Source organism: Odontesthes bonariensis, chromosome 6 (genome assembly GCF_027942865.1).
Source record: "Odontesthes bonariensis isolate fOdoBon6 chromosome 6, fOdoBon6.hap1, whole genome shotgun sequence".
Taxonomy (NCBI): Eukaryota; Metazoa; Chordata; class Actinopteri; order Atheriniformes; family Atherinopsidae; genus Odontesthes; species Odontesthes bonariensis.
The window spans coordinates 1,876,857-1,904,668 of record NC_134511.1 but is presented as its reverse complement, the minus strand read 5'-3'; the positions used below and the strand labels follow the sequence as shown (position 1 = coordinate 1,904,668).

At 40.8% G+C, this 27,812-nt stretch overlaps 1 protein-coding gene across 1 annotated transcript in view; it reads left to right on the top strand.

Moving 5' to 3' along the window:
• The first annotated feature begins 4,349 nt into the window (after positions 1–4,349).
• Positions 4,350–27,812, top strand: part of adam9a (ADAM metallopeptidase domain 9a) — a 38,806-nt gene continuing 15,343 nt past the window's right edge. The window contains exons 1-4 of the mRNA XM_075467018.1: positions 4,350–4,797; positions 19,000–19,100; positions 23,001–23,059; positions 25,860–25,938. Coding sequence (XP_075323133.1) covers positions 4,698–4,797; positions 19,000–19,100; positions 23,001–23,059; positions 25,860–25,938 — 339 coding nt within the window. The 5' untranslated portion in view covers positions 4,350–4,697. The remainder of the gene's footprint in view (positions 4,798–18,999; positions 19,101–23,000; positions 23,060–25,859; positions 25,939–27,812) is intronic.

The following is a 27,812-nucleotide window of genomic DNA, read 5'->3' as shown; positions in this document are numbered from 1 at the left end:
TCCAAAGTCAAGGACTTCACATGCCAAAGAGGTTTATTTGGACTTCCTGACAGGATTTACTGCGTAGAGGTTTGGTTAATTAATCCATGATTTATTCAGTTTAATACACATAAATTCAAATATTTAGTAGATTATAACATACTTGAAATTATTTACAAAACGTACAATCAAAACTTAATGTCCAGAACCTGTTAAAAATGAGGGATAATAAACACTAAAACCGTTTTAAAAATTGTAGAAAACATAACATAAATGTTCAGAGAACATTAACACGAACATAAATGTGCATAAAACATAAAAGCTGCTATAGATGCAAAGAGATTTCACATGGATGGTCTCGTTTATTTTTCTTCTTCTGTGGGAGTTGTTTTTAAAAAAACATTTTTTGGACAAACTGGATCAATTAGAGAGAATAAATTATCCAAAGTCAAATAAAGTGAATGAAAAATGTAACAATTTTAAAAAAATAATTGAAAACATCATTTAGATTAATATAATTTAAAGTAACTGGTTTAAAAATCTGAAAGAAAAAAGAAAGAAAGAAATCATCCTTCTTTTCCAGAGGAGCGTTTGATCAGTTCACCGGAACCTCCCGAAACTCAAAGGGAGGCGTTGGGTTTGCCTCACAGGACCAAATTTGCGCATGCGCAGTTGCAGTTTTCTCCCCAGTTTGGGATTAGTTTCGTCATGTGAACGGAAACAAATTGACTTCCGGTGTGATTGATCTGACTTCAAAATAAGAGCTCAGATTGATCAGATAAATACTCTAAATGTTCACTGTGTCTTTATTCAGTCTTATTTATCTACTTATTCATCCATTCATGAATAAATCATTAATAAATTAATTAGTTATCTATTTCAACCATAATTTGTGAAGTAGGTTTGTTGTTTTTTTTTATTTACATGAAATTATTGACATAAATTACATAATTACGTAAAATTACATAAAATAATTATTTATTTTTGTTATTTATCATGTTTTTTTTTTTTTTTTTTGAACGTGTTGATTTAATTTTCTTATATTTTGACATAAAACGTTTTTCAAATGAATTCAGATGCATTTTTTTTTCAAAATAATTCTATTCTTATATTTCCTGATCAGGGAGGTTTTTACCTGATTGGGTTAAAGACGTTTGGTTGATTGATCCGACGCCACCAAACGCACGTTTAACAGCGTTTAATATACGTCAGGTGAACTTCTATGAATTTTTCTCCTTTGGCCTGTTTATATAAATCTTGTAATTTCTATAAATTGTGTTTCTATGTATTTATTATTATTATTTATTATGTATTTATATGTTTACAATTTTTTTATGTCCTTTTATTGTAACGGCTCTTCTTTTATATCTTTTTAGAACTTTTTTTCTGCTCACTTAAATTTTCCCATCGATCAATAAAGTTTGTTGTACATGATCTTATATCTTTAATCTGTTTCTTATTGTAAAGTTTTCTGCTTAAAGTTGTAATATCTGTGCGAATATTTTTGGATTTTGTCACCGTACCAATTACAAATGGGTTGAACAATTGAAACATATTAACTCACCTCCAGCGCAACTATAAATCCGGCCTGTAGTGACCATTTGTCCATAAAAAACAAATTAAATTTCAAAGGCCACTGATGCACCATGGGGGATGTGGTTTAATGCAGGCAAAAGAAGATGAATGTCCAAAATGAATTCTTGCGTTTTCTGAGGATTTATTTCAAAACAATAAAACAAACAAAAGAACAAAGAAAAACTGCTGCTCTCTCCTTTTTCCTGGTAAAAAAACAAACATCGGCCCACCCAGGTGCATGCTGGGACTCCAGGTGCCCAGTGTGACCCAATTACCAAAATATTCTAAACAAATAACTAACAAAGAATATTAGCAAATAATGTAATCTAAATAAAGCACTGAAATTAATCAAATAAAGTTACTCATAATTAGCTAATTAAATGTACAACTGGAACCAAAAAACAAAAACAAACTCTACAAATAGCTCCTACACGGCCCTTTGGGGCCTGTGGACAATTTATCTGGTTAATGATGCAGAAATAGTTTGCTGTTGTTCATCTTTACGCCGCGTACGCCTCATTTTAATGTTTTATTCTGACAGAGAGAGAGACTTCCGCCAAAGGCTCTACCACCTGACTGTGTTCCACCAATCAGACGCAGCCGTGCAGTCTGGTCACGTGACCGTACTCGATCTCAGCAGCGGGACGGGTTAGCTTTAGCATTAGCAGTCGTAGCAAACAAAGAAAGAAACAGATGAAAAATGTCAGAACCAACGGTGGGAAATGAAGACGCAGACGAGGCCTCATACTGAAAGCATGTTTACCTTACAAAGAGTGAGAAACAGCAGCTACATTATGTGTCTTCTGTGGCAACCAAAACAAACGCACATTTCAGCAGAAACTCAACATCTAACCTGAGGAAACATGTAGCGCTAAGTTTCCTAAACTCGTTTTCCCCCCATGGATAGGTGAATGTTTGTTTTTTAGGTTACATATGGGTTACATATGTTTTAAACATTTCCTAAGTCTCGTTTATTTTTTACTGAAGTACCTGAATTTACCTGGATTATTTTAATTTAAGCTATTTTGTAATGAATGAATTAAATTAAATTTATTTTATCAACTGGATGAACTCTAATTGGCCTAAAGATGATTATTTAGTATTTTTGTCTGTCTGATTGAATGCTTGTGTTAACAAATAAATCAGACGTTACTCAACAGTTACTCAGTACTCGAGTAGTTTTTTTACCACAAACTTTTTTCTTACTCGAGTAATTATTTGGATGACTACTGTTTACTTTTACTTGAGTCATATTATTCTGAAGTAACAGTACTTTTACTGGAGTACAGTGTTTGGCTGCTCTACCCACCTCTGCTAATGATGCAGAAACAGTTTGTTGTTGGTTCCAGCCTCAATCGATGTGGTTTCATATTCCCAATAAAAATTTTAATAAGGTTGGAAGCCTAGAGTTTTTGTTTAATTGTGACTTTGAAGTTTCTAAGATACCTTTAAAGTTGTCAAGCTTTTACAAGCAAGCATTAGATTTTGGGAAGTTGCTTTTTACTCACAACTTCTCCCCTCACAATTCCTTATTATGGAACAACAGGGTTGTAACTATCAACAGGAAGTCTCTGTTTAAATTGGATTGGTGTGATAATGGCATATGTTTTATTCATGATTTGTTATATACAGATGGAATGCTGTTATCATGTGATGACTTTATAAAGAAATATAAGATAGAGATTTCACGTAATGGTTATATCATACCATTACTTAATCTTATCCAAAGTACCATGCAGTATTCGTCAAACACTAGCTTGATCTCGCTGACAATTGATAATGTATCGCTTCAGGAGAAAAGATGTAGTAACAGATCGGTCTCCCTAGCATTTAAACAAAAAATATTTTGTAATTTTAATGACAACAATAAAAGACAAGACCCAGATAATGCCTTTAAAAAGAAGTCATTTTCTCTTTATATGAAATGTCCAATTCCTCCTAAGGTAAAAGAAACCCACTTCAAAATTATATCTGATGTATACCCCGTTGGAGATTTTTTACATAGAAGATTTAAGTTTGAATCTGATCCATGTGTCTTCTGCTCCTCTGAAATAGAAACTACAGATCATCTTTCTTACAGCTGTCAACTTGTTTATGTTTTCTGGTCTGATATTCATAGTTGGGTCTCAATCATTTTAAGTAAATATTTTATTCATACATGTAAAATGGAAAGATACTGTTCCGCCGTTTACCGTCTTTCTAAACTACTTTGTTCAATATTTTAAATCACTTAAATATGTCTCTAATCCGAGCAAGAAAACAACTGTGATCTATCAAAGCATTGCTAAATCCTTGCTGTTTTAAATATGAAGCTCAGCCTGTTAACAATAATAATAATACTAATAATAATAATAATAATAATAATAAATTTTATTTATAACACACTTTACATTTACAATAAAGTCTCAAAGTGCTACAGTGGGATAAAAGACAAATATTAGGTTCAAAAGCAGGGACAGTAAAATGCAAATAAAATACACAAATAAAAGTAGTGAGTCCTTTAAATGCAAAAACGAAATAAATACAGGATAGAGCATTCAAAGGGAGATCATTAAAAAACATTGGGTAAAAAGAAAGGTGTTCAGGCCTGTTTTAAAGTGTTTCATTGTCCTTATTGTACTTTTTTTTTCACTTCACGTTCGGTTTTGTAAACTGTAACACTGTCAAGAATACTTCCCTGACTTGTTTTGTATACTTTTGAAGAGCTCTAATAAAGTTTGTTTAAAAAAAAAAAAAAAAAGGTTCTCTTTATGTTTCCGCTCTTATTTTGAAAGGCCGCACCGGAAGCAGCTGTTGCTCCGGAGCCTTGACAAAGTTCAGCTCCAAGGAGAGAGATCTCCGCCGCTGACGGAAAGGACGGACTTTACTTCAGCGGGACACAGTCCAGCGAACACCCGCCTGCGACCTGGTGTCGGAACCGACGCGTAGCGGCCGCGGGAGACCTCTTGGATCCGGCTGCTGTCGGTGGATGGTCGGCTAGGGGCGGGCAGGAATGGCCCGGCCGAAGAAGAAAAGCTCCTCTGGGTGTTTAGCGTGAGGCTCAGAGGGGGGAGACGGCTGGAGGGAACATTACAAACCGCAGAGAAGAGAAAGAAACCCGAGGAAAGACATTTAATAAAACAGAGAAGAAGAAGAAGAAGAAGATGGAGCTGACATTTAATAAAGCAAAGAAGAAGAAGATGGATCTGCTGGAGGTCTGCGGGCTGCTGCTGCTGCTGCTGAGCGGAAACTGTGACTGCAGAGGTGAGGAGGGTGAGGGGGGGTGCTGGGTCGGTGCTGGGGCACCAGGAGAGAAGGTCCGGTTCGGTTATAATGATTAAAATAAAACAGAAACTGTTAATGAGCTAAAAAACCAGCAGATTACACTGAAACTTCTGTCTGATACCTGAGAGAGTACAGGGCGACTGTGGGGGGGAAACAACTGCCTTTAACAGGGAGAGACCTCCATGGCTGTGTTCGAAACCGCCTACTACATACTACATACTACATACTGCCTACTACATACTACATACTGCCTACTACATACTACATACTGCCTACTACATACTACATACTACATACTGCCTACTACATACTACATACTGCCTACTACATACTACATACTGCCTACAAAATACTACATACTGCCTACAAAATACTACATACTACATACTGCCTACTACATACTACATACTGCCTACTACATACTGCATACTACATACTACATACTACATACTGCCTACTACATACTACATACTACATACTACATACTACATACTGCCTACTACATACTACATACTACATACTACATACTGCCTACTACATACTACATACTGCCTACAAAATACTACATACTGCCTACAAAATACTACATACTACATACTGCCTACTACATACTACATACTGCCTACTACATACTGCATACTACATACTACATACTACATACTGCCTACTACATACTGCCTACTACATACTACATACTACATACTGCCTACTACATACTACATACTACATACTACATACTGCCTACTACATACTACATACTACATACTGCCTACTACATACTACATACTACATACTGCCTACTACATACTGCATACTACATACTGCCTACTACATACTGCCTACTACATACTACATACTGCCTACTACATACTACATACTAGGGGTGGGCGATATGGAAAAAATGTTGTATCACGATTTTTTTGCATTAAATCACGATTTCGATTTTTTATCACGATCTTCCATCCAAAAAAAAAAAAAAAAGACCAATTACAGTAGAGTTAAGTCAACATGCTGAACCACAGAAGAGCTAAGGAGTAAAAGAAAGAATTTGGCAATCAACACATTGTAATTCAACTGTAACCCAATTCAAGATGAAAAATAATGATCTAATTAATGACATCTGACACATTGAGAGTGAAGCAATCGGAAATAGAAAAACGAACCTCTGATGACGACTTGACTCCACCTCATGATGCCATTTAGCAACAGATGAGCAACGCTGCATGTTCATTTACTGCAGCCACAGTCACGCACTGCCATCACCAGAGCGCCCTAAAGGAATACTTTCCAGCTGTGTAATGTTTGTCACGGTCGCGGTGCTTCTCTTTTCTCTTGCACCGTAGTTAGCTTACGAGCTAGCGGTTTCCTCATCCGACCCGAGAGTGCTGCTGCTGGCCGTGAGTTTCTCCCGTGCGCCGCTATGGATGGGCTGTGGATGGTGCACGACGCACAGTTCGCTATGATTGGTCGGTTAGGTTAAGGACGCCCTGCGTCTGCCGCATCGGCGGGAACCAGCATTAAAAAAATAAAAAATCATTGCGCTGATTGGCAAAGGCGATCTATACGGTTTCTCTAATTTGGTAGATCGCCCGCGATTCTCCATTCTTCCTCGCCAGTCACGATTTTATATCGTCAGATCGCGCACCCCTACTACATACTACATACTGCCTACTACATACTACATACTGCCTACTACATACTACATACTGCCTACTACATACTGCCTACTACATACTACATACTGCCTACTACATACTGCCTACTACATACTACATACTACATACTGTCTACTACATACTACATACTGCCTACTACATACTGCCTACTACATACTACATACTGCCTACTACATACTACATACTGCCTACTACATACTGCCTACTACATACTACATACTGCCTACTACATACTGCCTACTACATACTGCCTACTACATACTGCCTACTACATACTACATACTACATACTGTCTACTACATACTACATACTGCCTACTACATACTGCCTACTACATACTACATACTGCCTACTACATACTACATACTGCCTACTACATACTACATACTGCCTACTACATACTACATACTACATACTGCCTACTACATACTACATACTGCCTACTACATACTACATACTACATACTACATACTGCCTACTACATACTACATACTGCCTACTACATACTACATACTACATACTGCCTACTACATACTACATACTGCCTACTACATACTACATACTACATACTACATACTGCCTACTACATACTACATACTGCCTACTACATACTACATACTACATACTGCCTACTACATACTACATACTGCCTACTACATACTACATACTACATACTACATACTGCCTACTACATACTACATACTACATACTGCCTACTACATACTACATACTGCCTACTACAAACTGCCTACTACATACTACATACTACATACTGCCTACTACATACTGCCTACTACATACTACATACTACATACTGCCTACTACAAACTGCCTACTACATACTACATACTACATACTACATACTGCCTACTACATACTGCCTACTACATACTACATACTACATACTGCCTACTACATACTACATACTACATACTGCCTACTACATACTACATACTGATCGATCAGACAGTATGCAGAGCATTTACCCACAATGCATTTCACTCCTGCCCGAGCCGAAATCAGCCGGCCTGAAGCTGATTTCCCTTAAGCTCTAAACTCTGTAAACTTTAGCAACATTTGAAACATTTTCAGGCGAGAAAGTAGTCGTTTAGATCCCCAACGTGTTTCAGGAACAGAAACTCTTTTTCTGCTCGTTTCCTCGGTTCTTTTGATCCGTTTCGGGAACAGAAACTCTTTTTCTGCTCGTTTCCTCGGTTCTTTCGGTCCGTTTCGGGAACAGAAACTCTTTTTCTGCTCGTTTCCTCGGTTCTTTCGGTCCGTTTCGGGAACAGAAACTCTTTTTCTGCTCGTTTCCTCGGTTCTTTCGGTCCGTTTCGGGAACAGAAACTCTTTTTCTGCTCGTTTCCTCGGTTCTTTCGATCCGTTTCGGGAACAGAAACTCTTTTTCTGCTCGTTTCCTCGGTTCTTTCGATCCGTTTCGGGAACAGAAACTCTTTTTCTGCTCGTTTCCTCGGTTCTTTCGGTCCGTTTCGGGAACAGAAACTCTTTTTCTGCTCGTTTCCTCGGTTCTTTCGGTCCGTTTCGGGAACAGAAACTCTTTTTCTGCTCGTTTCCTCGGTTCTTTCGGTCCGTTTCGGGAACAGAAACTCTTTTTCTGCTCGTTTCCTCGGTTCTTTTGATCCGTTTCGGGAACAGAAACTCTTTTTCTGCTCGTTTCCTCGGTTCTTTCGATCCGTTTCGGGAACAGAAACTCTTTTTCTGCTCGTTTCCTCGGTTCTTTCGGTCCGTTTCGGGAACAGAAACTCTTTTTCTGCTCGTTTCCTCGGTTCTTTCGGTCCGTTTCGGGAACAGAAACTCTTTTTCTGCTCGTTTCCTCGGTTCTTTCGGTCCGTTTCGGGAACAGAAACTCTTTTTCTGCTCGTTTCCTCGGTTCTTTCGGTCCGTTTCGGGAACAGAAACTCTTTTTCTGCTCGTTTCCTCGGTTCTTTCGGTCCGTTTCGGGAACAGAAACTCTTTTTCTGCTCGTTTCCTCGGTTCTTTCGGTCCGTTTCGGGAACAGAAACTCTTTTTCTGCTCGCTTCCTCGGTTCTTTCGGTCCATTTCGGGAACAGAAACTCTTTTTCTGCTCGTTTCCTCGGTTCTTTCGGTCCGTTTCGGGAACAGAAACTCTTTTTCTGCTCGTTTCCTCGGTTCTTTCGGTCCGTTTCGGGAACAGAAACTCTTTTTCTGCTCGTTTCCTCGGTTCTTTCGGTCCGTTTCGGGAACAGAAACTCTTTTTCTGCTCGTTTCCTCGGTTCTTTCGGTCCGTTTCGGGAACAGAAACTCTTTTTCTGCTCGTTTCCTCGGTTCTTTCGGTCCGTTTCGGGAACAGAAACTCTTTTTCTGCTCGTTTCCTCGGTTCTTTCGGTCCGTTTCGGGAACAGAAACTCTTTTTCTGCTCGTTTCCTCGGTTCTTTCGATCCGTTTCGGGAACAGAAACTCCTTTTTTGCTCGTTACCTCGGTTCTTTCGGTCCGTTTCGGGAACAGAAACTCTTCTTCTGCTCGTTTCCTCGGTTCTTTCGGTCCGTTTCGGGAACAGAAACTCTTTTTCTGCTCGTTTCCTCGGTTCTTTCGGTCCGTTTCGGGAACAGAAACTCTTCTTCTGCTCGTTTCCTCGGTTCTTTCGGTCCGTTTCGGGAACAGAAACTCTTTTTCTGCTCGTTTCCTCGGTTCTTTCGGTCCGTTTCGGGAACAGAAACTCTTTTTCTGCTCGTTTCCTCGGTTCTTTCGGTCCGTTTCGGGAACAGAAACTCTTTTTCTGCTCGTTTCCTCGGTTCTTTCGGTCCGTTTCGGGAACAGAAACTCTTTTTCTGCTCGTTTCCTCGGTTCTTTCGATCCATTTCGGGAACAGAAACTCTTTTTCTGCTCGTTTCCTCGGTTCTTTCAGTCGGCCATCTTGTAGCTCTTCAGTTGCTAATGTTAGCTCATCGTAATCAAAGCACATTCCTGTGTATATAAGTAAAAATCTCATTAAAAGTGCTAAATTCTTTACGTTCTGCTCTGAAATTCTGAAATTGGTGCTGCCTGTTGGTGTTGTGGCAGCTGTTCATGTTTGTTTGTGTTTGTTTATGTTTGTGTTTGTGTTTATGGTGAAACGGAGCCTGATCAGTAATCAATGCAGCCATTGATCAGCTGTGTTCTCTCCTCTGATTTCCTCTCCGTGGGCCAGGAACTCTGAAATGTCCTTCTCGAGCAGTTTTTAATCTGCTTCAGTGTGAATGAGGTTTACAGATTTAACGGGTCAAATTCCACCTTAAATCTTTGTGCTCTTTGCAGCTGAAACTCACACAAGAACGACGCACTTTTATTCCATCAACACGAACAGAGAGTTTCAGGTTTAAAGCGTTTCTTCATCAATAACAGTCGTTCTTTAGCGTGTTTAATTCATCGATTTATCCTGGATCAGGTGCAGCAAACGTTCCAAAACTATGAAACTACCACCGCCGTGCTTCACAGAGGGAACACAGTTGTTGGGTTTAACGGTTCTTATTTCTGCCTGACTTGTTGCTTCCTCTTCATGTGGTTTTGAGACGTTTGGAAACTCTGTGGTTTCAGGTTTTAGCTGCACAGAATTTCCAGAAAGTTTCCTCTGAGGTTTGGTTTGTTTCCACTACCTGTCTGCAGACAGATCTGACCTACTTTCTTCAGCCAGAAACCTGTTTTATATGCAAATCAAATGATAAATTCTGGTCAAAAATAACTCCAAGGTTTTTTCATTTTTATTTTAGAAGATGTATAAAAAAAGAAAATGTATGTAACTATTTGTACATACAAAAGAAAGAAAAAGAGAATTTAAAAAAAAAAAAAATTCAATCACATAAAACAAAACACTGCACATTGTTCGAAAAAGGAATGGGAAGAAGTACAATACTTTTTTAGTTTCCCACCCCTTTTAAATACTCTTCAGTTTGTAAATATCCTAACTACAATACACTTATTTAAATATATGCCATATATAGACTGCCTAAATATCTAAATAAATATATACTACACACATATCCTTGTAAATATAAATGTAAATATGAATATATATGTATGTGTGTGTATATATATATATATATATATCCCCATAAATAAATATATACCATATATATCATATACTAATTATCATATACATATACTAATTAAATTACAATATAACAATTAACCCTATTCTATTCATATATTTATCCCTCATCGTCCTTCCTCTTCCATGTACTTGTTTAAAAATATATTTTTGTACCTTTCTTTTTTCTTTTTTTTTTAACAGAATTATATTTGCACTTTGTTTTATTTCCGTCTCCAGACTGTTCCACAAAGTCTCGATACTCTCACGCTTTTCATATTTCCAATGTTCCTCACTGTAGGACCAGAAGCCGAGGAAATACCATCTAGAGTAACTATAGAACCAGATGGTCAATATTTACGGGGCTCAGCCTTAGAGCTGGGGGGAGGAGCTCCACCATCAGTGGGAGGAGCTCCATAATCCGGGGGGAGGAGCCAGCAGAAAGGAGGCAGCTGAGGGGGTTCCTCTGGTCAGGAAGCCTCCTGGGAGGGGGAGGGGGGGGGGGGGCTGGGTTTAAGTCCTGGATCTGCTGGTTCTGACCTCAGATCAGATGGTTTTCAGTCAGACTAACATATTTACATGCAATGTTCCCTCTGAGCTGCTCGCACATTCTCAGCGCACAAGAAAATCTATGCAGCGCAAAAAATAAAATTCACCATAAACGTATTAATTCATATCTAATCTAATCTAATTAATTAGACCAATAATGTGTTTTTCTGTTCCATTTTTCAATGTAACACTGAGTGACAGGTGTTCAGCCAATGATACGGTACGGTTTACCTATGCTATGCAGCCAATCATAGCATTGATGGTGCAGGTTAGCTAGCTAACAACAGTGCGGCGGAGTTAGGAGCTAAGAGACGCCCCTTATCATGGCGAAATGAACGGGCGGCGCCAGCGACACATCCACTCACCGAGCCAAAGTAAAAAAGAAATGCGGTTCTTTTAGGATGGAATGGCTGTCTGAGTGCAAATAGAAAAACAAGTGATGAAACTGGGGGAGATTTTTTTCTTTTTCCAGTGAGAAAGATCTACTCTGCAAAACAAGGCTGCAAGCATTACTCTCACATATAACAGATAACACACTACACATCTCATGAACAACAAGATTTTTGTCTTTTTCATTTTAAGTGGGCCAAATCGCTTATAGTAAAAGTAAACTAATGAAAATTGCTGCTGTGATTTGATTCTTTTAATAAGCCGTGTAACTTGCTATGATCCAAGGTTTTGAACAGGTGTGATGCTGGTGTGTGGCCACAGCGTGCACATCTGATGCTGCTCACAGCGGTCCTCAGTGTGCTCAGGGAGCCCAGACACATGAAAAATTAGAGGGAACATTGCTTACATGTATGTTAAAAGTCTGGTTTTGGTCAAACTGACTCATAATTAGTATTTCATCGGGCGTGAACGTGTTTGTTAAGCAGCTTCGTGCGCCGGCTGTCGGCTTTGAGCCGAATAAACTCCTCAGAAATGGACATTTTGAGTTGAACAAAGCTGGTGAGACACATCCAGAGAGTCTGACTGAATCTGAGCACATTTACAGGAAGCAGCAGCTCTGGATCTGCTGACTCAGCACGCCGTTTCCCTGAATCATGACTCACCCAGTTTGTTCCCTCCGCTGTGAACAGAAACTTTCTCCCACAGCTGGATTCTTCCTGTGTTTACCTTTCTCACACCTGTGAGGTGAGGCCTTCTTTTCTTCCCATTCACGCTGTTCAGAGCTCCATTCATCCGCTCCCTCTTTGTGTGGCAGCTGGGAATAAATATACGTTTAATATCACGGCTCAGATCCAGAGAATGTGTCAGATTCAGGAGTTGGTCGCCCGTTCTTCTTCTCTTGTTCTGCTGAAGTGGAGGCAGCGATGGCAGAAACAGATGCAGCTTTATGAGGCTGGTTCTGACTCAGTGAACCCTTCCAGCAGTCGGAGGGTGTTTTCCACACACTGCTTATTAAATAATGACTCAGTGTCGTGAGTTCATCTGAAAACATTTCAACCTGGAGAGCGAGGACGTTTCCATGTGACTGTGGAATGTTTTCAACCCTTTTGTGTCCTTTGAGATTTTCTTTCGTATCGATCAACTCATCGATCAGACAGTATGCAGAGCGTTTACCCACAATGCATTTCACTCCGGCCCGAGCCGAAATCAGCCGGCCTGAAGTTGATTTCCCTTAAGCTCTAAACTCTGTAAACTTTAGCAACATTTGAAACATTTTCAGGTGAGAAAGTAGTCGTTTAGATCCCCAACGTGTTGAAAACCTGACAAAATACCGGCTGTTTACAATTTTGTTCCCACGAATTCGGCGCTACTAAAGCTAGCCGCAGTAAGCTAACGCACTTCCTGTTATTTTCACAAAATAAAATACCCGTTGCCTTTTATCATAGGGAAAGCCATTACCATACAATTGGTGCTTTTGTTTTGAAAACAGGAAGTGAACCTACCCTCGTTGTAGCCAGCTTGAAACTGCCGTTTTGACAGGAAATGACGATCGGCGACATCACGTTACGTTGCATCTTGGGTAGTTTGAGTATGAGTAGTAACCTCATGATGCATACCCAACATTTCAGAGAATCTAGTATGCATCCGGGAACTTCTGCTTACTCAAACTCGCATACTAACTCAGAAAGTTAGTAGGAGTAGTAGGATAAGTATGCAGTTTGGAACACAGCCAATGATGACAGTGCTGCTCTTCCTGCTCTTTACGGGGGCATTGTTTCCTTCTCCACTTTCGTCTGTAAGGCAAGGCAGGTTTATCTGTACAGCACAATTCAACTACAAGGCCATTCAAAGTACTTTACAGATACATTAAAACAGTAGAAATAAAAAGCATTGTTTAAATTTTAAACAAAAAAGAAAGAAATAAGAACAATAGATAAAATCAGATAAAATCAGTAGTTAAAATGTAGTGTAGTTAGTTGAAGTGTTTTTACTTTTTTCAATTATTTATGTTCTGATCTTGAGCCGCAGGTTAAAGCTGCAGTCTGCAACTCTTTTTCAAGCATAATGCCTGGAACTGTCCGGGGATTCTGAAAGCAGTACATTAAATACCCCAATACAAAAAAAAAAAGAGTTCTCTAGGTCCCCTATATGTCCCGCCAGGTCCCTCCAAAGCCAGCAGGTTTGTTTACAAAATTGCAGACCAATCAGGTTACGAGCTGGGCTCTGCTGCCTGTCAATCACCGATTGTGCACACGCGATACAAGGTAGGCTCGTCCCCACGCTTATTTATCTAGACTATTGAACTTCATTACGGGCTTGTCTACTTACTGTGTCTTTCATGATCGCAAATGACAGGTGAGGTGATGAATGAGGAGTCGTGTACGTGCATCTGGCGTACGTGCACGAGTTCTCATGTGTTTTGATGGGGCGGGACAGGAAGTTGAATAACTTTTTATTTTTCGGTTAAAAAATAAGCATTTCTTGCATTTTGCGACTACTGAGGTCACCGTTTTCAACTTCAAGCGTTCTGATAGATCATGTAAACTCTTAAAATGCCAAAAATTAGGACTTTACGTATGACAACAACAAATCCTGCAGACTGCAGCTTTAAGTCTGCATTTATTTGCATTTTGTGTTGTTTTTCCCACTAAAAATATTTCCTAAACTTGTGACTTGAGTTGCAGGTTTACCTTTAGTTAAAGGACAGACTGCATTTATTTTTAAAAAAAATTTTATTTAGAAAGAATTCAGTAATTTTTTTAATTTAAATACATATTTACTAATGTCCAGCATGTTCTAATGTTTAAAAATAAAAGACAAGTTTTTTTATTTTTCTTGTTTTTAAATCCAGACATTCAGAATACATATTTTAGAGCTTTGATCATAATACCGTGAAACGGGGATATCTTTGCCTAAGGTTATCATACCGTCAATCCCATGCCTAGGCCCATGCCTAGTTCCATACCTAGTTCTATACCTAGTTCCATGCCTAGGCCCATGCCTAGTTCCATACCTAGTTCCATACCTAGTTCCATACCTAGTTCCATGCCTAGTTCCATGCCTAGTTCCATACCTAGTTCCATACCTAGGCCCATGCCTAGTTCCATACCTAGTTCCATACCTAGGCCCATACCTAGTTCCATGCCTAGTTCCATGCCTAGTTCCATACCTAGTTCCATACATAGGCCCATGCCTAGTTCCATGCCTAGTTCCATGCCTAGTTCCATGCCTAGGCCCATACCTAGTTCCATGCCTAGGCCCATACCTAGTTCCATGCCTAGGCCCATCTCTGTGAACATGGGGAAGTCCCTCCTTCCCAAACTCCTTGTTCAGCTGCTTTGTCTTGATGAGGAATCAAACCACCGGACTCAAACAGACTCGGGATAAATAGACTTTTGCCTCCCGGCAGCTGAACCGGCAGGAATGTGAACACAAAGACACGTTACGTAACGGATGAGCGAGTTCAGGGAGGACGCCGTTATCTTTAGAGCCGGACCCGAGTTTAAACCTTTAATGAGCTGAATGTGGAGCCAAAGCGTCTCTTTCTTCTGAAACAACAGCGGGTCGAAGGTGTGAGGCGGTCACGTGACCGTTTGGCTGGACGGAGAGGTCGTTAAACGTCGCCATGGTTACAGATTAACACACCCACGCAGTGGGGTTGGTGACCATGTTGTCTGTTGTGAGCAGATGGAGACGAACAATGTGCTCTCAGGGTTATGATTCTGTTTTTATTTAACGTCCTAACGGGGACATTCAGGAGGTCAGAGGATCGAGGCCCATTAAGAACCTGCCTGATAATATTAACGTTTTTAAGTTTCTTGTAGTTTTACAATAATCTCCGAGGGTTGTTTTGTAAATTTCCGATAAACTGCAAAGAGGAGCTGCTCACAGACAATTCTGCTGCTTTAGTGACACCAGTTTGATCTGGTTTCTATCATGCAGTAGATCTGTAATACAAACTGAGTCCAAAGAAAACCACTTTTCAGCCTCTTCACAGACCAACGGAACCAAAAGTAGAACCTGCTGCACAGCCCTCAGTGAAAGTTGTTCTAGAGTCACAGAAAGACAGAAAGTTTACAGAATCTGCAGGAACAGCCATCTAGAATATTTCACTTTGCATTCTATACATTGAAAATACAGCAGTTTTTGTGTGTGTGTGTTTTAACAGAAATTGGCGTTTACCTCCTATACACTGGTATTTAAAGGGTTATTTTTTTGAAAATAATTGAAAACTTGGTAGTTGTGATCAGAAAGAAAAGATTTATGGAAAAAAAGTGGAAAGAAATATTAATATATGATGTTTTTAGGTCGTTTTAAAAGGGGACAAAAATGTCCCTTTTCGGAAATTAAGGATTTTTTATTATTTTTCTGAATCAGGCATAACAAAAAAATTTAAAATCCCAAAAAATCAATGTTGTTGCTAATCATTGACACATCCCAGACCATAATTATCCCCACTCAATAATTCCGCTTTGCATTCCATATTTTGAAAATACTAGCACCTAAAGGCTTAAAATTTGGGCTAAAAAGTTCAAATTGGCATCTAAAGGGTTAATTTTTTTTACAGTTTTTTTCAATTGCTAACAAGTGCTTATCCATACGGTGGATACTTTTGCTAAACTCTTAACACAGACTGACACCTACCTAACACAATTGGCCAAATAGTTAATTTTCTTCTCAAAAACACATACTTTTAAATAAACACCAAGTATTCAATTCAAAATAGAATACATCTTTCTCTGCACATACTAATGTTACCAAAACACTGGATATATGACTCAAAATGAAACACTTCTGTCAGAGAATAACACTTGTTTTCACTTCACAAGGTATATGAAGTCAGTCAAAGTACACCAGGGCTCAAAATATTGAGTACTTTTCACATTTAATAACTACATAGACTTATGTTTCAATTTCACATTTATTTGCATGCAATCCACTGGTTTACCCCAAATATCTTGGTTGTATTTTGACATGTAAAATTCACATTGAAAAGTAAAAAAATAAAAAGCAAAGAGTTTTACAAACAGTTTATTTTACTGTTGTAGGTATATTTGAAATACACAACACAAAGGTTTTACAGTTTGAAAAAAAAACAAAACACAAAGGAGTAATGCTTCCCAATAAACAAAATACAGCAACAAAATACCCAGATAAAGAGGGGAAACCAACAACAACAACAAAAAAGTGTATCTAATCTCTACGGGCATCTGGGTTTGGCCACATGTTTTCATCCACATCGCACCTTATGGCCTCCAAGGCAATGCACCTGGGGTGGAAGCGCTTTGAGTGGCGGATCCAGCCTTGACAATATTCGACTGAAATGCCCCTACAGCCTGCTTCCATGGCATCTAGAAGGGTCATTTGATCGCGTGGCCGATGGTCAAACACCTTCCACCTCCATGCCGAAAAGAATTCCTCGATTAGATTCAGGAAGGGGGAATATGGTGGAAGGAAGAGGGGTAACAGTCTTGGGTGGTCCCTGAACCAGGCTCTCACCACCTGTGAGTGATGGAAAGCAACGTTGTCCCAAGTGATGACGAAGGTCCTCATGTTGCCATCCTCATCATCTTCTGGAACCAGGCGCTGGTGCAGGTCATTTAGGAATGCCAGGAGGCGCTCTGAGTTATAAGGCCCCACCTGACACCTCTGCAGGAGTACACCTGTATGTGCAATGGCTGCGCACATAGTGATGTTGGCCCCCCTCTGCCCTGGGACATCAACTGTAGCCCGTTTTCCAATGATGTTTCTACCACGGCGACGCTTTTTGGCCAAATTGAAGCCGACCTCGTCAACGAAAATGAATTCATGAGGAACCTGGTTGGTCTCCAATTCCATTACTCTCTGAAACAAAGTTCATGCAAATCAAATCATTACTGTATACCTTACTGTATAGCAATCTACTGTATTGTTCACAAAGTGCTCAGCAAACAGAACTGGACATAGAAAAGAATATACTTCATACCTGCACATACTGCCTTCGCAGCTCCTTTACTCTATCAGTGTTCCTGTCAAATGGGACAGTATAGAGCTGCTTCATGCTCACTCTGTGTTTTGTCATTGTCCTGGTAATGGTGGTCAGGCTGATGCTGTTGATGTTCTGGAAAACGTCCTGGTCATCAACAATTCTGGCCTGAATTTCACGCAACCTAATTTCATTGTTGGCCACAACCATTGCCACAATGGCCAACTCTTGCTCGTTGTTGAGGAGTTTTCCTCTTCCCCCAGAGCGAGGAAGGCGTTGCACCCTTTAGAGGGATAATAAAAAACACCAAATTACTATATGACATTACTGTATTTACCATTGAGAATAGAAGCAATCCATGTAAAATCACATGTAAATTCCTACCTGTTGGTTTGCTGGAATACACGAACAATGCTGGCGACTGTTGATCGTGGCAAATTGGGCTGCACCCTGTCACCTGCCTGCCTCAGTGATAAACCATGGTTTATGACATGGTCAATTACAGTGGCACGGATTTCATCAGTCACCACTGTTCTTGCAGCTCTTTGAATGCCTCCACGCATCCGTACGCCTCTACCATGCCCTCTCCTCTGACCTGCTCTTCTTCCTGGGCCTGCAACTCTTCCTGGGCCCCTCACTCTCAGTCTTCCTCGTCCAGACATTCTCTTTCTACTTCCAAAAACTTCACTCCACAAAGGCCTCCTGTTGTAAGTGTCTAAATTTAAGCCATATGATCAGCTGTGGTTGGTCCCATTTACCCAATAGAAATCAGCTGTCAGTTATTCAATTATTTGTCAATCAGCAGAGATGTATTGTTTTTGAAATTATACCATTGCTGAAGGAGGTGCATATATGCTGTATCTGTGGTTTGGCACATGGTTTTTGCTATTGTGGGATGTTGTGTGTTAACAATTGTAAATAATACAAAAATAATCTATAATTTTGTTAAAAGGCATATATTGTCTGTTATGAAAATGTAAGCATTGTGGAAATGTGTTTACTGACTGCAAATTGTGTGAAAATGTCATGAAATGTTTGAAGGGTATGGCCACAAAAGTGTGATGCATTGGCAATTGTGTGAAGAGTTTTGAAAATGTGTCAAATGGCCGGACGCACGCTTGTTAGCAACTGAAAAAAACTGTAAATAATTGAAAACTTGATGGTTATGATCACAACTGAAGTGGAATAAAAGATTTATGGGGAAAAAAAGCTGAAAAAATATTAATATATGTTTTTAGGTCGTTTTAAAAGGGGACAAAAAATGTCCCTTTTCAGAAATTAAGTTTTAAATCAGGTATGAGGGTTAAACGCCTGTTTTTATTCGGGCTTATCGGGGACATTCAGGAGGCCCATTCAGACATTTTTAACATTTTACACAATATTTAGGCTTTAAATTTGTTTCTCCTGGTTTTTATCAGCACCTTTTATTTATTTCCTGAGATAAGCGAGTTTGATGACGAACACTGTAATTTTATTTTGGAGAATTGGTTAAACTCGGTCGTTAAAGCGCTGAATTTTCTGATGAATTTGACTGATTTATTGTTTTCTCCTGCAGACTCTCATCAGACTGAGCACCTCTCCTCATACCAGCTGACCATCCCCCAACCAATAGGAGGCCGGCTGAGGAGGGACGCAGACGGAAGACCGCCCAATCAGGTACTTGGACGTTACAAATCATTTTAATTTACTGTCCCGACCAAGAGTCCTGATCCAGACCCCGTTTCTTTCTATTCCTGTAGCCTTTAAAGCTTCTAACATGCAGTCCAGTTCCTGCTTTATTCTTGTGCAGCTGTAGATACGTCGTAGTTGGAGGCGTCGTAGTTGTGTGTTCCAGTGCGATTACTTTATCCCAGCTGACATGAGGAGGCCCAGCAGGGTGTTGTTGGTTTCTGACATCAGTTTGGTGGATAAGAGTCCTCAAACGATTGTTCTGAACCAGCACCGGAACCGCTTCGATGACCAAAAAAACCCAGAACCAAGAACTGCTAACATCAGGGACGGCAGTTTGGGTTATTAACACATTGACTCCCAAGTCACGTAAAACTACGTTTTTACTGCCCATGCGTTGGCTCCCACATGGTAAAAACACGTTTTTACATTTTTTTTATGGATTCTGAATCTCTACATTCTAATGCACATTCTGTGTGATTTTTGTAATTTTGTGATGAACAGAACTGACACAGATGGCAGTCAAAAACTGGTGTCATCATCTGGACATTTTGATCATTACGCCAATGGCTTTGCGTCAACTCAAGAACAATTTTGATAACGCTGCATTGATTGTTGTGCATTTCCGCATTTTGTCCAATCGCACGTGTCGGTTTCCAGAGGGTGACGGTAAAGTAACATAAACAAACAACAAGAAGGAGAAGAAGACACGCGACAAGTCAGGAGGCGGTCTTATGAACAGGTTAGCTTAGCTTAGCTTTGCAACGTGCTGCGATCACGCTTGGAGGGAAAGGGAAGCCGATATCTCAGTTTGTTGTTGATTTTGGTGGATACCCGCCTTGGTTTAGCTAAGGATAGCTCGCTAATGGCGGCACCTAGAGACACGCAGTTTTGACCCACAAAGAGTTTAAAGTCTCAGCTTTCAAACGAGCCATAATATGTTTCAGTGGCCCTATCACATAGTATGCTGTGACTGTACAAAAAATGGTTTAGAACGCTGGGATTCTTCGACATAATTCCGTAAACACCGCCGGTATCCAATGTGTTAAGTCCAACCAGACCAACTGAAATATGTCAAAACCAGAGCAAGTAACATTTCTTCTGTCTGAGACAAGAGAAAATAATTAAAACCATCATCATCCTCTGATCTGAGGTCAGAACCAACAGGTCCAGCAGGTAAACCCAGCCCCCCCCCGGATGGTGGAGGAGCTCACTGGTTACACTGGTTACAGAAACCAGTTAAACCAGTGAGTTTCAGGAAAATAAAAGTTGAGGTCAAAGTTCTGATGGTAATTCATATTAATGATGTTGGAGGGCTCCATAAAACCGTTTCAACAGGATTTCATCAGCTGGTTAAAAACCTGTGAACGTTTGGAGAAGCAGAACCTTTAATCCAGTTTATGATCAGAAAGCTTCCAGATTATTCTGAACATTCATTAAACTGGACAGAATCAGCTCCAGGAAGCCTCCAGCTGCACAGATCTGTGTCGCTTTAAAGCAGCCGTGTTCAGTTCTCTGAGGTGGATCCCAGACTGTGAAACATCTAATAATTAATAATAATAATAATAAGTTCTTTCAGGCGGATCCCAGACTGTGAAACATCTGATCTATAATAATAATAATGAATAATAATAACAATAATAATCCATCTCAACATCTGTTTCATGTTGTTTTTAGAAAATAAAATGTTTGTTACGACTGAGATAAAAAGGTTGTGTTCAGAACCATCAGGAAGGAAATCTGCTCTGAGATCAGGGTATCTCGTGCCTCGGTTTCCACGGTAACGCAGGAGTCAGAAGCCCCCCCCCCAAAACGGGTCAGAACCGGGCAGGACAGATGGAGCTCTGAGTCCTGCAGAGTTACAGGAGCTGCTGCTGGATGATGATGAATAAGATGATGCTGAAGGCCACCGCTGACTTCTGTCCTGACTCACCTCCAACACACACACACACACAGCGGCTGTGTGCACGTGCATGTGTGTGTGCGTGTGTGTGTTCACCTGCCTGTTAATTACACACCTGCTGGGAGCTGCAGCACACACACGCAGAGCTGGAGTATCTGCCAGGTGAGGCGGGTGCTCAGCTGACCTTCAGCTGACCTTCAGCACTCGCTGCTCCTCCTTCCAGCAGCTGAACATCAGCCGGTTCTGTCGAACTTTGAGGCGTTTTTAAATGTCTCCATTTAAAAATCCAGCTGCAGGTTCCAGCTGCAGAACATTCTGTTTAAAAGGGCATACAGGTGACATTTTCTGCCTTTTCTTAACAATCTGAGGGCTTATTGAGACGGATTTTGATGTAAATACCTGCTAGTTTAAAGGGATAGTTCGCGTTTTCTGACATGAAGCTGTGTAACATCCCATATCAGCAACATCATTTCTGAACATCTTCTTACCCCCTGCTGCGTCCTGTGAGCAGAGTTCCAGCCTCGTTTTGGTGCTGATGAAGGTAGTCCGGCTAGTTGGCTGGGGTTTAAAAAATAAAGCGTCTTGCTTCTCAAAACAATATGCGTTCAACAGAGTAATACATTTGCATCACAAAATGGTTCTCCAGGAAAAAGTCAGACCTCACAATCGCTTGGCCCTATTTTCTCTCCCTTCGTATCACTGCCTGCTGCCGCCTGCCGCGCCTGTTACGCTGTTTGCTGCTCGGTCTGCACAGCAGGCAGTGATACGAAGGGAGAGAAAATAGGGCCAAGAGATTGTGAAGAAGGGATTTTACTAGAGCTGTCCCAAACGATTATTTTTCAAACGATTAATCTAGAGATTATTTTTTCGATTAGTCGACTAATCTAACGAATAATTTTACGATTAATCTAACGATTGAGGCTCAACTTAAAAAAATGATTTATGTCATTTAAATTGTCAACTTGTAATGCGTGTTTACTACTTGGAACTGGTTGCTACTAGATCGTGGAATTTCGACAGTCAACAGGTAGACTAGAACTACATAAAATCCACCGTCCGGTGTTAGCAAATAGATAACACAGAAGAAACATGTCGGGACTGGTAGCGCTCACACCTTTAAACTAGGCAAACACGGGACCTGTTCTAGTCGTAATTAAAAGACGTAAATTTTACGCCGGGAGTATAACTAGACAACAACTCAACAGTCTAACGTAGCGTTCATTCAGAGAGGATCTTTGCTTTAGCCAACTACAACTACTGCTACTGCTTGATAAATTCACATCTGAGGGAGGTGTGTGGTGGTCGGTAGCTACGCCCCATGTCATGCTATCACGGCTGAAATGTTTCCTCATACAACACGGACACAACCGGCGGGTGTTTAATAAGTTAAACTTACACTGGTCTCATTTGTCTGCAGCGCTCTGCTCTCCTTTCTTCCTTCATGAAATGAAAAAGTATCTCCTGACTCTCTGTGAGCTCTTCCAGCCTCGATATTAGACGCCTGATGTGATCGTCCATGATTAATATCACCATCATGCAGACCATAAACACAGTGGCCTCCCCGCTCTCCATATTAGCTTCTTTGTGGTGTGTTTTTTACTTTTACCGGTTTTGTTTTGTTTTGTTGTTGAATGTGGCGCTAAACGGCTAACGGCTAACGTAACACGTCACTGGCGCAGACGGCTGCGCGCGGCGCATCAGTCCCGACTCATGAGAGTTCATCCAGTAGGTCGTTTTGGAACGGGGACTTCAACCAAAAAACATAAAAAATTTGCGACTCATCGACGCGAATTATTCATGTCGACGAATTTATGACGTCGAATAAGTCGAATACGTCGACTATTTGACCCAGCTCTAGATTTTACACAGTTCGTCACCTTTACAGTTGTCCCGGGCGGCGTTTCTGCCGCCTGACCCACAGAGACGGAGGGAATCCTGGTTTTCCACCTGTGATGAATCAAAGTTTTCCCCTTGTGTGTCTGCAGGTGTCGTACATCATCAGGGTGGATGGAGACGATCACCTCGTCCATCTGGAGAGAAACGAGTGAGTTCATCACCTTTATTATTTCATACGTATTGATTCTCTTTGTACATTTGCACTTTCCTGTAGATATTTCTGTTCATTATTCTGTTGGAAAGAGGTTCATGGAACACGATGGTCCGACTTAAACGCTTCTTACTTCCTGATTATTCTGAGTATCTGTGAGTATTATTCTGACAGAATAATCAGAAACAGCAGAAGCTCAGACTGAAGTCTCGCTGACCGACTTCTTTAAGCTCAGAAAACAGAAACAAATCCAGAATTTGCTGCAGCAACACGCTCAGTAATGAGTTTATTTATCCGCTAATCTGTTCAGAATCCAAACTCCGCTCCACATCTCATGGAACCAGGACATCCAATCAGATTCAAGTGTTAATGATCAGCTGATCAGCTGTTGTTTTTGTTCCTGATGGAGACGTTCAGAGCATTTTCTCTAACTCTGTCTGAGCTCATAGAGACTAAACGGGTCAAATAATAGTTCAGATTGTTGTATCTGGTGTTGTAAACTGTGTTTACGTCACCGTCTCTGATATGGATCCTTCGCTCCGTCACCGCGGAGGGAAGAAGGGAAGCTCCGTGATAACAGAGTGTTGTTTAGACGTGTGCTGGAGGTCCAGATGTGAAGCTTAAACCACTCAGAGGCCCACGAACTCTGAGAAGCAGCTCCAGAGGATGTAAAAGCTATAAAATGGGCGTTTCTTCTTCTAAACCATCCAGATGTGCTGCAGAGTTCTGGTTCTGATCGAGAAAAATCTAATTCATCAATTAGTCCAATTAAAAAGAGACGGAGGCATGGCTGAGGTTAACCCTCCCCCCCCCCCCAACAACAACAGTCAGCCCCCTGCAACTTTAAGACACGGCTAATGCTAGTTAGCATGCTCAAACATTAGCACAGCTGCAGCTTTAAGACACAGCTAATGCTAGTTAGCATGCTCAAACATTAGCACACTGCAGCTTTAAAGGGATAGTTCACCTCTTCTGACATGAAGCTGTATGACATCCCATATCAGCAACATCATTTCTGAACATCTTCTTACCCCCTGCTGCGTCCTGTGAGCAGAGTTCCAGCCTCGTTTTGGTGTTGATGAAAGTAGTCCGGCTAGTTGGCTGGGGTTTAAAAAATAAAGCGTTTTGCTTCTCAGAACAATATGCGTTCAACAGAGTAATACATTTGCATCACAAAATGGTTCTCCAGGAAAAAGTCAGACCTCACAATCTCTTGGCCCTATTTTCTCTCCCTGCTCGGTCTGCACGGTCTACACAGCAGGCAGTGATACGAAGGGAGAGAAAATAGGGCCAAGAGACTGTGAGGTCTGACTTGCACATTGAGTTGCCTGTGGTATGAAATGCGCAATAATGATTGATTAATTGATTTTCTGGAGGGACGATTTTGTGTTGACCGGAGATAGGAGAGCGTAAATCAGCCTTAAGAATTTAGTTCTCCAAAAGAAACGCAGTCAGCAGCCTTTTCCTGGATAAAGTCGGCCATCTTGTAGCTTTTCAGTTGCTAATGTTAGCTCATCGTTATCAAAGGACATTCCTGTGTATATAAGTGGAAAATATAATTAAAAAGTGCTAAATTCTTTACGTTCTGCTCTGAAATTCAAGCCCTGGTGCTGCCTGTTGTGGCTACTGTCGCTGTTTGTTTATGTGTATGTTTATCTTTGTGTTTATGGTGAAAGTTTTCAATGCAGCCATTGATCAGCTGTGTTCTCTCCTCTGATTTCCTCTCCGTGGGCCAGGAACTCTGAAATGTCCTTCTTGAGCAGTTTTAATCTGCTTCAGCATGAATGAGGTTTACAAATTTAACGGGTCAAATTCCACCTTAAATCTTTGTGCTCTTTGCAGCTGAAACTCACACAAGAACGACGCACTTTTATTCTATCAACACAAACAGAGAGTTTCAGGTTTAAAGCGTTTCTTCATCAATAACAGTCGTTCTTTAGCGTGTTTAATTCATCGATTTATCCTGGATCAGGTGCAGCAAACGTACCCAAATTATGAAACTACCACCGCCGTGCTTCACAGAGGGAACACAGTTGTTGGGTTTAACGGTTCTTATTTCTGCCTGACTTGTTGTTTTCTCTTCGTATTGTTTTGAGACGTTTGGAAACTCTGTGTTTTCAGGTTTTAGCTGAACAGAATTTCCAGAAAGTGACCTCTGAGGTTTGGTTTGTTTTCACTTCCTGTTTACAGACAGATCTGACCTACTTTTTTCAGCTAGAAACCTGTTTTATATGCGAGTCAAATGATAAATTCTGGTCAAAAATAACTCCCAAGGTTCCTCACTGTAGGACCAAAAGCCAAGAAAATACCACCCAGAGTATAGAAATGGAAGTTTAGAAGCAGACAGTTCTGAGTCATCCAGGTCTTTATGTCTTTTAGACATACTTGTAGTCTGACCAACCTATTGGGTTCATCTGGTTTCATAGATAAGTAAAGCTGAGTGTCATCAGCATAGCGATGGAACTTTATGCCATGCTGTCTAATAATGTTACAATAACCGGATTGCACTGTAACTTTTTACTTTTTTACTTTTTACTTTAACTTTTACTATTTTTATTCTCTTGTATATTATTTAGATATCTTTTTATATTTTTTGTGTATACAAAGCCAAGAGCTCCTGAACTAAATTTCATTATGCCTCCATAGTGACAATAAAGATTCTTGATTCTTGATTCTAATGGAAGCATGTATAAAGTGAAAAGAATGGGTCCGAGCACAGAACCCTGAGGAACTCCATGACTTGTTTCCATGTTGGTGATTTTGGACCCTTTTACCGACCTGCTGCTGATGTTTTCAGGCTGCTGCTGCCTGCAGACTTCACCGTGTTCACCTACAGTCAGAACGGATCCCTGATCTCGTCCCGACCGCCTGTCCAGGTAAAACACACTCAAACTTTATGGACTTTTAATTTGAAGGTACTTTCAGGTGCAGGTCTGGACCCATTTACTCCCCTTTATGAGGCATCAGAGGGTTTTTAAGTCACAGATTTAAAGACACGTGAGATAAAATCCTTTAACTGTAGAGAAGCCGAAGTTCTACCTGAACGATGAACCCCCCCGAAGGTACACTCAGAAACACATGGGCGGATAATTTACACACATTTTAGCATTTTTAAAACCTCTGACAGCTGAATGATATTCAAGCTGAACATAACTTTGAGTCTGGCTGCGGTCGCATCGTGTTTTTACTCGGGCTGGGCGAGTTAACTCGTTATTATCGCGTTAACTCGGTAATTATTTAACGCCGCTAAATATTTTATCGTGCATTCACGCAGGTTTTATAATTGTAAAAGTCTGTTTCTAACAAGCTTTTATTTTGTAAAAGTCTGTTGCTCACAGGCTCCGGCGTCTGGAAGAACTTTAAAATGAAAATGGCCGAGTAAAAGTTCCGTACCCTTCTCCATGTTTGGTGGATCCGCCGATTACTTTCTTTTCCTGTTCCACAGCAGACAGCAACAGACTTTTACAAAATAAAAGCCTGTGAGCAACAGACTTTTACAATAATAAAAGCCTGTGAGCAACAGACTTTTACAATAATAAAAGCCTGTGAGCGACAGACTTTTACTAAATTAATGGGGAGAAAAGACGATGAGCTCAGACTGAAGTGTGAAATGTGAATCCCTTCATTCCTCATTTCTTCCATCTTCCTTTTGCTTTGAGCCAATCAGGTTTCCTTCATTTAGAAAATATCATCATTTGACCAAACTTTCCACTAAAAGTACATCTTTAAGGCTTAAACTTGAAGCTTGTTTCAAATGGGAAACAACTGAAGTGAGTAAAACTGAGCCTGGTTTCTGTTTATGTGAAATGTTGGAAGAAGTCGGTGAGAAGCTGAGCGTCTGAAACCGTTTGGGTTTATTAAAACAAGCTTTTTCCCAGCCGCTGAGGCTGGATGGGAGTTCCCTCGGAGTGTGTTTGGTTAGCGATGCTTCCTGTCTGCTGACCCGCTGCCCCCCACATGTTCCCTCCCCCTGAGCTCATCTGGAATGTGATGAAGGATTTAAGGTGGAACTCCTGAAACATGACGCCGGCAGCAGCTGGTTCACAGTAACGGCTTCAGGGCGCTCTGAGGCTTTTAATTAGAGCCCAGATTCTGGAGCAGAATAAGTGAGCTCAAAGTTTAATCTGAAAGAAGCAGCTGTTAAAGCTGTCCCAGTATTTATGGAACAGAAACTGAGACCAAACACAGAAGCAGAGGGTTAAAAACTAAGTGAACCCTTCCTGCTTCCACAGGAACTAAGAGGGCCAGCAAGGTCACCCCAAGGTCAGAAACCCAAAGAGCTACATCTCAGACTCTGCAGGCCTCAGTCAGCATGTTAAAGGTTAAAGGTCACCCTGAGGTTCACTTAGTTTCTCACTCACTGCTGCTACCAGCTGCTGGATCAGGGGTTCACTTAGTTTCTCACACACTGCTGCTACCAGCTGCTGGATCAGGGGTTCACTTAGTTTCTCACTCACTGCTGCTACCAGCTGCAGGATCAGGGGTTCACTTAGTTTCTCACTCACTGCTGCTACCGGCTGCTGGATCAGGGGTTCACTTAGTTTCTCACTCACTGCTGCTACCAGCTGCTGGATCAGGGGTTCACTTAGTTTCTCACTCACTGCTGCTACCAGCTGCTGAATCAGGGGTTCACTTAGTTTCTCACTCACTGCTGCTACCAGCTGCTGGATCAGGGGTTCACTTAGTTTCTCACTCACTGCTGCTACCAGCTGCTGGATCAGGGGTTCACTTAGTTTCTTGCTCACTACTG